General features: G+C 41.5%; 1 protein-coding gene across 1 annotated transcript; it reads right to left on the bottom strand.

Moving 5' to 3' along the window:
• Positions 1-308: 308 nt before the first annotated feature.
• Positions 309-6140, bottom strand: LOC138881187 (uncharacterized). Its single transcript, XM_070161394.1, has 3 exons — positions 5590-6140; positions 519-534; positions 309-407 (listed from the first exon to the last, which is right to left on the bottom strand). The coding sequence occupies exons 1-3, from the start codon at positions 6138-6140 to the stop codon at positions 309-311; spliced, it is 666 nt and encodes a 221-aa protein (XP_070017495.1).
• Between the last annotated feature and the right edge of the window lie 5553 nt (positions 6141-11693).

Below are 11693 nucleotides of genomic sequence, written 5' to 3'. Positions count from 1 at the left end.
GAGGTGATTAAAATCAGTTGTAATAGTAAACAAAACTCAAAACTCCCAAGATGGGATCACACAAAGAATCAGTAGTCACACAAGGGGTCAAGGGGTTTGGGATACACAGATATTTGACTGTAAACACATAACCCCATCAAGGGTCTTAGGACTAGTTGGACATGTACAACAATAGCTGATACTGGCATGATCACAGGCTAGTCAGAAAGAACATAAGCACATTGAAGGGATAGGGACTTGGGATGGCAGGTACACAATAAGTGACTGACAAAGTATGCCTTGAAACACACTTAGGGGAGTGCATTAATCTAAGGGAGAAGGGAAGACATTATAGCATGCTGGTAATGTAACTTGACTGCAGGTTTAACGACAGAATCACAAGCAGAAGTAGACAAGAATGAGAGAAACTGAAACAATTAAAGAATCATATTGTTGTTGAAGTTTTAAATTAACTAGGACATACCAGTTGAGAAAGCAAAGTGCAGAAAGGTAAAGCAAGTAGGATTTCACAGTCTAACCTTGGCTTTCAGCCGGCTAGACAAAGCAGTAGCACAAGTAGTAGTAGAGAACGAGAGTTTTGAGCATATAGGTGTGTGTTCTGAACTAAATTGTTTGTGTGTTTAGAGAAGAGAGGGTGAGGTATTTATAGCTTTGAAAACGAGTAGAAAATAAGGTAACAAGTAAAGGTTTAACACAAATATGGAAATAATCACAATCAAAATCCCATTAATACAAGTACTTCCCTCTAATGAAGGAATTACTGCTTAACAGATACTAACAGGGATAATTAAGGAAAGAAAATCAATTTGAGGAAGATTGATTTCTGACCATATAAGGGATATTAAGAATATAAAGTATACAATTGACTCTAGGTACAAAATATATTTAATTGGGGAAAGGATTCAGCAGGGGTACAACATAACAACAAATAAAGGAAATGAATCAATCAACTCAAACAAACGGGTAAAATTAGGGGTTTATAAGAAAATCATTGCAATCAGTCGTAACTTGAGGAAATCAAGATCAATCAAGAAAAAAAATCATGATTTTGCACTTTGCCATATAAATAGAGAAGAATGAATAAGAGTATCAGACATGCAAGGCAAACCATATGGACAAAAGAAACAACTGGACGAACACAAACATATAGAAGTAACTTGAGTAGGCTTAGAGACTCAATAGTAAAAGAATCGACTCGAAGCATGGTAGTCAACAAGTCAAGTATTCACATAGAACCAAAAATGAAGAAACCAGTCTAACACATAGTAACAGGTAAAAGAGATCAACACACAGAAAAGAAAAGTTTTTAAACTCAAAGCAATAAGTGAAGAAAAAATTTATAAGGAATTAGGGTTTTAATAAAATTGAGTTAAAAAGGTAAGAACCTAGAATCGGTCAAGTTAAATAAAGAAAAGGATCTAAACACAAAGAACTTAGTCGAAACCAGTATAAAGACAATTCTAAAACTCGGATAAAACCAAAATACTTAGGGTTTTAAACACGATGAACCAGGCAGAAGAAGAACATAAACAAACCGTTTAATCATAGTGAAATTATAAAACAACACTGAAAATCGGATAAGAGATCTTTTTAAAAAGAGTTTAAGAAACCCTAATTTTTGAAGATGGAAAGTCGCTTTGAAAAAATTGGAAAAGCTTTGTGGAAAACACTTAAGATGTTCTTAACTGTCACGCCCCAACCTCGAAAGGCTCGACCGGCGCTCAATCGAGTGAACCCAACTGAGCAAGCCTTACCATACACTTCCTACCCACCTCGATATGAATAAAGAAACCATACTTTTGTTTATCCATTTAGACGGGGAAAGACAGCACATTCTACATTGATAGTTCATTTTAAACACCACATTAAACCGTAGATGAGTTAGTTTCCAAGATCCCCATAGAGTTATAATTTATAGGTAACATATGTTTAGAATTACAACATGGTTCTTCGACCCATCCAACCCCCATACATAACCCACATATGTGTCTACGGAGCCTCTAGGATACAAAAGATGAGTTTGACAATGCCGACAACAAGGCCCTGGCTATACCTCAAAAGTGAAAGTCCACAATAAAAAGATATACAATATAGCCCCTTGAACGAGAAAGGGGCTCACCATGATCTTGAGAAGAGGTATGCTTCGCTACACACGACCGGCACTATCCGCTATGGAGCCACCTACATTCCTTTAAAAAAAATGTAGCGCCCCCGGCAAAAGAGATGTTAGTACCATGGAATAGTACTAGTATGTATAACTAAACACCATCAAATTAGAAAGAACTTTCATACACAAATAAGGAAATCATAGGTATCACTCAAAAGCTCTAAACGATCACAACATTATCAACATGAAAGAATTACACAACCTTCACATCATGTTTCCATAGCCTTTAGTTGGGCATTTCATACTGTTCCACATCGTTCACATTACCGCCGGTATGTGTATATGTCATAGCGTCCGATCACGGCCCGATCGGCTAGGCCGCCTTACTGAGGTGTTACCATTTTCCATTACTCATCTCACTCCAATATTTGGTTACACATGTATTAGTTTACCGGCACTTGGGGCCACAATTTTCACATTCCACAATTCACGTTTCACATTGTTCCCATTTTCAACATTAGGTTTGTAATTCAAGAGAGTATGGCACACAAGAGCAAATAAGGTTGTAGGCATAGATGAGACTTCATGTAAATGACACAACAACGCACTTCAATTTCAATCTAAGGTCTAAGCATTTCGATACATGATTCATAGTCCTTGCACCTTTTCAAATTATCAAGAATAGCACGTTGATCAATTTGAGACACAGTTTCCACACGTATAAGGTTGCAACACCAAGTCAAGTGAAATAGCAATCAATACAACAATTCAATTTAATCTTACTGTACTCACATAACCAATGATGAAGCTCAATTTCTAAAAGACAGGGTTTTAGCCATATTTACCTCAATAAAGCTTTCCTTATTCCTTACAAAATTCCAGAACTTTTAGCACTTCAATCTATTGTGTAAGAATTACAAATTAAACTGAGAATTAGAGACGAGATTGAGATTTTAGCTTGTTTTAAGCATACTATCAAACACTAAAGGTGCATTGTGAACTTAGGCCCTTTTGAGAGAAATTTCTATCATTTTATATTGCTTTCTTTTTAGTTCACTACCTCCCGATATTCTATGTGTGATATGCATGCAAGAAATTCATTTTTATACCCATGAATTACTTCACTAGTGTTCCCTTATTGCTAAGCATAGGAATAAGAGCTGAGGTAATGAAGTCTTACCTCTTGGGATGAAGTTTTAGGTGCCCTCACTTGATTATCTTCAAAGATTTGGCAAGGTTTCATGGAGTAATTTGATGGGAAGCAGTTACCTCTCTAAGACCCTCTCTCTCTTTACAAGCATCGGGAAATATGCTCAAAATGGGCTATAACACCGAATATATCGATAAGGGGTCGGGTTTAAAATTTAGAAAATTGGAGCCCCGAGTGAGGTCTGCGATCGCATTTACAATCGCAAAGTGGAAATGCAGCCCGCATAATGGACCGCAAAAGTGCTCCCAAAATCTAAACATTCTGTCTGGGTATGCGGCAGGAATCTAGTCTGCATACCCGTTCTGCTGTAGCATAATGCACCGCAGAACTGCTCCTTACAAAATCCCTAGGAAATTATGCGATGACTATGCGGTCCGCATATCGGTTATGCGATCGCATAATGGACCGCATATTTAACCTCAAATTTGACTAACACACTGACTCACTTTGCAGTGGCTATACCCCCTATGCGGTCCGCATACCTGATATGCGACCGCATTCTCGACCGCAAAATTGCACTTCTCTGGAAAACATTATTTATTGACTTTTTAATGCATTGTTCAATCCAAAGGGGTCCGAACCGCGGCGAGCTTAACACATGCACCTAACTTGGCACAACGGGATTCGGGGTTCTGAGTAGGAAATTCACGAGGCCTTACATCCTCCCCCACTTAAGATCATTCGTCCTCGAATGAGGATCAAGGTTCACTTATTAACCGTCTTAGTGCAATCTTCTGTTCTTTATAACCTGAAACATGTTGCCAGTCCCCAAATTTATCTAACTCCCTATATTTCCGAAAATTTTGCCAGAGTTTCCTTTGTATTTAGGCCTATCCACCTGTTAGAGAGCCCTAAAAACATATCCTAACAGCAGGTTCATATTCCATGGACATAAGACATGACATAACTCGTACAATACTAACCATGGCCGCATTGGCAATATGTATATAGATAACCAAAATAGGACAGTTTTACATAGATTAAATCAGAATATAAGAGTTCATAGGATCTAAGTGCATAAAAGCTATTACATGACTAATCGAACAAATGTGGTTACTTCATTTTCATCTCATCCTCGGCTTCCCAAGTGGCTTCCTCAACTTGCTGGTTTCGCCATAACACTTTCATGGATGCAATTTCCTTATTTCTCAATTTCCGAACTTGCCTATCAAGAATGGCAATTGGAACTTCTTCATATGACAACTCTTCATTAACCTCAATAGTCTCAACTGGCATAATAGAGGACGGATTTCCCACTACCTTTCTCAACATGGACACATGAAAGACCGGGTGTACCATTGACATCTCGGGTGGAAGCTCGAGCTTGTATGCCACCTGACCAATCCTCTGAATGATTCAGTACGGTCCGACATACCTCGGACTCAATTTTCCCTTCTTTCCGAACCGCATGATGCCCTTCATAGGGGAAACCTTCAAAAATACCCAATCATTTTCTTTGAACTCTAAATCTTTGTGACGCACATCCGAATAGGATTTTTAGCGACTCTAAGCAGATTTCAATCTCTCCTTAATAATCTTGACTTTCTCCATGGCCTGATGCACGAGGTCCGGCCCTATCAATTCCGCTTCTCCAACCTCGAACCACCCAATGGGAGACCTACACCTCCTACCATACAGTGCTTCGAATGGTGCCATCTTGATACTAGCGTGCAAGTTGATGTTGTAAGCAAATTCTATGAGTGACAAATGGTCATACCAACTACCCTTGAAATCAAGAGTACAAGCGCACAACATGTCTTCAAGCGTCTGAATAGTCCGCTCTGCTTGACCATCGGTTTATGGATCAAAAGTTGTGCTAAGATTCACTTGCGTACCCAAACCTTGCTGAAACTTCTTCCAAAAGTTGGCTGTGAACTGAGCCCATCAATCTGAAATGATTGAGACTGGAGTGCCATGTAACCTGACTATTTCTTTGATAAACAACTGAGCATACCGTTCCGTTGTGTCGATAGATTTGACTGGTAGGAAGTGCGATGACTTTGTGAGCCAATCAAAAATCACCCAAATTGAGTCGAACTTGCGCGGAGTTCATGGTAACCCTACCACAAAATCCATGTTGATCATCTCCCATTTCCACATTGGAATTTCTATGCTTTGAGCCAATCCACCGGGCCTTTGGTGTTCGGCCTTTACTTGCTAACAATTTGGACATTTTGCCACAAAGTCCGCCACATCTTTCTTCATGTTATTCCACCAATAAATTTCCTTGAGATTATGATACATTTTCATAGAACCTAGGTGCACAGAATACCTGGAAGTGGGAGATTCTGTCATGATCCTTTCCCGAAGACCATGGATATCAGGAACACATAGGCGGTCTCGGTACCGTAGGGTACCATCATTCATGCCAAAGGAAAAAGCTGTGGTTTTGTGTTTGAGAATACCCTCTTTCAGTTGTGCTAACAACAGATCCACGAATTGCTTCTCTTTCAGCTCTGCCACAAGCGATGATTCAGCCCTATTCTGCACAACTTCCCCTCCTTCATTAGAGTCTGCAAGGTGAACTCCCAAACTAGCCAACTGGTGAACCTCCATGGCCAACGGCCTCTGATGGTCCTCCAAATGAGCTAAACTTCCCATGGATTTTCGACTAAGTGCATCTGCCACAACATTAGCCTTTCCCGGGTGATAGAGAATATCAATGTCATAGTCCTTGAGTAACTCTAGCCATCTTCTTTGCCTCAGATTCAACTCTTTCTGCTTGAAAATATATTGAAGGCTCTTATGATCCGTAAATACATACACATAGACCCCATACAAATAATATCGCCAAATCTTTGGCGCAAACACCACTACTGCCATCTCTAAGTCATAGGTTGGATAGTTCTTCTGATGATTCTTGAGTTGCCTAGAACCATAGGCTATAACCTTGCCGTGTTGCATTAACACACACCCAAGCCCGACTCTCAAAGCATCGCAATACACTACAAACCCCTATGTACCCTCTGGGAGGGCTAACACCGGTGATGTTGCCAATCTTGACTTCAATTCTTGGAAACTCTTTTCACAAGCATCAAACCACTGGAATTTAACTGCTTTCTGTGTCAATTTAGTCAATGGAGAGGCAAGAGGAGAAAACCCCTCCACAAACCTCCTATAGTACCCAGCCAAGCCTAAGAAACTACGAATCTCAGTTGGAGTGGTAGGTCTAGGACAATTCTTCACTGTTGCAATCTTTTGAGGATTAACCATAATTCCTTCCATGGAAATGACATGGTCCAAGAACACGACAGATTCAAGCCAGAATTCACATTTCGAAAATTTTGCATACAATTGATGTTGGTGAAGAGTCTGCAAAACTACCCTGAGATAGGCAGCATGGTCCTCCCGACTTTGGGAATACACAAGGATATCATCAATAAACACTATCACAAAAGAGTCTAGAAAGGGCTTGAAGACTCGATTCATAAGATCCATGAAAGCTGTCGGGGCATTTGTTAGCCCAAAAGACATTACCATAAATTCAAAGTGCCCATACTGAGTTCTGAAGGCTGTTTTTGGAATATCCTGCTCCCTTATCTTTAATTGATGGTACCCGGACCGTAAGTCAATCTTTGAGAAACATGTAGCACCTTGCAATTGATCAAATAAGTCATCTATTCTTGGCAGAGGATATTTGTTTTTGATTGTGACCTTGTTGAGATGCTGGTAGTCAATACACATCTGCAGCGATCCATCTTTCTTTCTTACAAACAAGACCGGTGCGCCCCATGGTGACACACTCGGCCGGATGAAACCCTTCTCTAGCAAATCCTTCAATTGTTCCTTTATCTCTTTCAATTCTGCTGGTGCCATTCTGTAAGGTGGAATTAATATAGGTTGCGTGCCTGGTATCACATCGATCCCAAAATCAATCTCCCTATCCGGTGGAATCCCAGGGAGTCCATCTGGAAAGACGTCCGGAAATTCATTCACAACTGGTACAGACTCAAGGCTAAGCGCCTCGACATTGGTGTCTGTGACCCGAACTAGATGATAGATACACCCCTTCTTGATCATCTTCGCGGCCTTAAGGTAGGAAATAAACCAACCTCTAGGCACTATATTATCTCCCTTCCATTCAATAACGAGCTCATTAGGAAATTCAAGCCTAATGGTTCTAGTTCGACAATCAAGTTTGGCAAAGCATGAATAAAGACAATCCATTCTCATTATTACATCAAAGTCGACCAACCCTAACTCAATAAGATCAGCTGCGGTATCCCTACCTCGTACCGTAATAACACATCCCTTATAAACCCGAGCAGCTGTAATAGACTCACAAACTGGGGTAGACACCAAAAAGGGCTCATGAAGCTGATCCGGCTCTATCCCGAATCCCATAGCAACTAAAGGGGTAACATAGGACAAGGTGGAATCAGGGTCAATAAGTGCATACACATCATGAGATTGGATAGTCAGAATACCTGTACCAACATCTGGAGAAGCCTCTACAGTCTGGCGACCACTCATAGCATTAAACTGGCTGGGTCCTCCTGAACTCGACGTACCACCCCTAGCTGCACAACGCCCTACGGGTGCTAGGGTACCTCGACCTGGGGAAGGGGCTGAAAATGTAACAGCTGCCTAGCTGGATGACTGAGTTGTGCCCCTACCCGCTCCCTGGAGGGATGCATGACAATGTCTCTGAATATGACCCATCATCCCACATCCATAACATATAGGTAACTCTAGATAGCAAGTCCATGAGTGCATCTTCCCGCACCTGGGGCACGGGGACCTCTGTTGCTGTTGGAACCTCTCTCCTGACTGACCCCGTTAATGGGATCCCCTGCTACCCTGACCGGGCCTGAAATGACTCCACTGTTGTTGGCTGGGCCCTAATGACGGTGCACTGGCTGAAGACTGTGCAATAGACTGGGAAGACCCTAATGATCCTCCCCTGAAAGCTGATCTTCCCCCACCTAGTGACTCTCCCATATTGCCCGTAGACCGGGCCTTGCTGCTACCCTCTCTCTCCATTATGTTCTTTAATTTACGGTTCTCTATGGCCTGAAAAAATGCTACCATCTTCCCATAATTCAGTTAGAATTCAATGCAGCCATAGAATCCTCATTAATAGTCAAAGAATTAAGGCCCTGAACAAACCGGCGCACCCTGGCCTCCATTGTGGGCAACATATGAATGGCATACTTGGACAAGCGAGCAAACTCCATATGGTACTCCCACACACTTCTGTTACCTTGCCTCAAATTTTCAAACTCTGCCGCACGGGCTGCCCTTGTCTTAACATGTAGGAAATGGTCAATAAAGGCATCAGCGAACTCGCTACACCTCGCCGGAGGGCGCCCCTCCTCTCGAGAATCCTCCCACAACTCAAACCATGAATAGGCCACCCCTTTCAAGCGGTAGGCAGCCAACTCTACTACTTCTGTCTCAGTTGCACGCATAGCCCTGAGGGTCTTGTGCATCTCATCAATAAAATCCTGAGGGTCTTCTTCTGGATTGGCACCTGTAAACACCGGAGGGTCTAACTGAAGAAATCTATTCACTCTGGAACTAGTAGAATCCCCTTACTAGTTGGATGAACTAGGCACAACATTCGACCTTTAGGCTTGGGAGGCCACTAGCTAGGTCAACATTTGAATAGCTCCCCTAAGATCCCCATCCGAAATACCAGAACTGGAAGCTGGAGCTGGAGGTGGGACGGGATTATCAATGGGAGGGATGGTGGTACCCTCCACGGGTGTGGGAACTGGGGTAGTCTGCTCTAGAGTAGAAGAATCAGGCAGAGTGATAGCAGGGCGGCTACCCTCATCCACAGTATCAAGCAATGAATCATCAGCCACTCTTGAGGTGGCATTGACTGCTTGGCCAATTCTCGCTTTCTTCTTAGGTGCCATTTACTAAAAGATAGAACATTGCACTAATTAGAGAGGGACAGTTTCACCGCATGATCCAGAACATCAAAGAAGGGTGTTATTCCTAAATGTCCAAGTAGCCTCCAACTTATAGATGTGGTCGACTACACACCGATAAGAAGGACTCTAATAGACACGGCCTCGAGACATCCTAGGACACTTCAAAACCTTAGGCTCTGATACCAAGTTTGTCACGCCCCAACCTCGGGAGGCGCGACCGGCACTCAATCGAGTAAACCCAACTGAGCAAGCCTTACCATACACTTCCTACCCACCTCGATATGAATAAAGAAACCATACTTTTGTTTATCCATTTAGATGGGGAAAGATAGCACATTCTACATTGATAGTTCATTTTAAACACCACATTAAACCGTAGATGAGTTAGTTTCCAAGATCCCCATAGAGTTACAATTTATAGGCAACATAAGTTTAGAATTAAAACATGGTCTGTAGACCCATCCCCGTACATAACCCACACATATGTGTCTACGGAGCCTCTAGGATACAAAAGATGAGTTTGACAATACCGACAATAAGGCCCTGGCTATACCTCAAAAGTGAAAGTCCACAATACAAAGATATACAATATAGCCCCTTGAACGAGAAAGGGGCTCACCATGATCTTGAGAAGAGGGATGCTTCGCTACACACGACCAGCACTATCCTCTATGGAGCCACCTACATTCATTTAAAAAAAATATAGCGGCCCCGACAAAAGGGACGTTATTACCATGGAATAATACTAGTATGTATAACTAAACACCATCAAATTAGAAAGAACTTTCATACACAAATAAGGAAATCACAGTTATCACTCCAAAGCTTTAAACGATCATAACATTATCAACATGAAAGAATTATACAACCTTCACATCATGTTTCCATAGCCTTTAGTTGGGCATTTCATACTGTTCCACATCGCTCACACTACCACCGCTATCTTGAGCGGAGTCCGATCTCGACCCGATCGGCTAGGCCGTCTCCTGGAGACATTACCAATAATCTATTAACACTTTCCAGTTTCAATCATCAATGCATAACCACCATGTGTATATGTCATGGCATCCGATCACGGCCCGATTGGCTAGACCGCCTTACCGAAGCATTACCATTTTCCATTACTCATCTCACTCCAATCTTTGGTTAAACATGTATTAGTTTACCGGCACTTGGGGCCACAATTTTCACATTCCACAATTCACGTTTCACATTGTTCCCATTTTCAACATTAGGTTTGTAATTCAAGAGAGTATGGCACACAAGAGCAAATAAGGTTGTAGGCGTAGATGAGACTTCATGTAAATGGCACAACAACGCACTTCAATTTCAATCTAAGGTCTAAGCATTTAGATACATGATTCATAGTCCTTGCACCTTTTCAAATTATCAAGAATAGCATGTTGATCAATTTGAGACACAGTTTCCACGCATATAAGGTTGCAACACCAAGTCAAGTGAAATAGCAATCAATACAACAATTCAATTTAATCTTACCGTACTCACACAAACAACGATGAAGCTCAATTTCTAAAAGACGGGGTTTTAGCCATACATACCTCAATAAAGCTTTCCTTATTCCTTACAAAATTCCAGAACTTTTAGCACTTCGATCTATTGTGTAAGAGTTACAAATTAAACCGAGAATTAGAGACGAGATTGAGATTCTAGCTTGTTTTGAGCATACTATCAAACACTAAAGGTGCATTGCGATCTTAGGCCCTTTTGAGAGAAATTTCTATCATTTTATACCCCAATTGCTTTCTTTTTAGTTCACTACCTCCCAATATTCTATGGCGTGATATGAATGCAAGAAATTCATTCTTATACCCATAAATTACTTCACTAGTGATCCCCTATTGCTAAGCATAGGAATAAGAGCTGAGGTAATGAAGTCTTACCTCTTGGGATGAAGATTTAGGTGACCTCACTTGTTATCTTCAAAGATTTGGCAAGGCTTCATAGAGTAATTTGATGGGAAGCACTTCCCTCTCTAAGACCCTCTCTCTCTCTCTCTAAAAGCATCAGGAAATATGCTCAAAATGGGCTATAACATTGAATATATCGATAAGGGGTCGGGTTTAAAATTTAGAAAATTGGAGCCCCGAGTCAGGTCTGCGATCGTAAAGTGGAAATGCCGCCCGTAGAATGGACCACAAAAGTGCTCCCAAAATCTGAACATTTTGTTTGGGTATGCGGCAGGAATGCGGTCTGCATACACATTCTGCGGTCGCATAATGCACCGCAGAACTGCTCCTTACAAAATCCTAAGGAAATTATGCGACGACTATGCAGTCCGCATATCGGTTATGCGATCGCATAATGGACCGCATATTTAACTTCAAATTTGACTAACACACTGACTCACTTTGCGGTGACTATGACCCATATGCGGTCCGCATACCTGATATGCGACCGCATTCTCGACTGCAAAATCGCACTTCTCTGGAAAACATTATTTATGTACTTTTTAATGCATTGTTCAATCCAAAGG

Source organism: Nicotiana sylvestris, chromosome 11 (genome assembly GCF_000393655.2).
Source record: "Nicotiana sylvestris chromosome 11, ASM39365v2, whole genome shotgun sequence".
Lineage (NCBI taxonomy): Eukaryota > Viridiplantae > Streptophyta > Magnoliopsida > Solanales > Solanaceae > Nicotiana > Nicotiana sylvestris.
Note: the sequence above shows the minus strand (reverse complement) of the source record. Positions and strands in the feature narration are given on the sequence as shown.

What these genes read in the sequence shown, in the direction of transcription:
- LOC138881187 (XM_070161394.1), bottom strand. Translation starts at nt 6,140, where the DNA reads ATGGCAGTAGTGGTGTTTGCGCCAAAGATTTGGCGATATTATTTGTAT.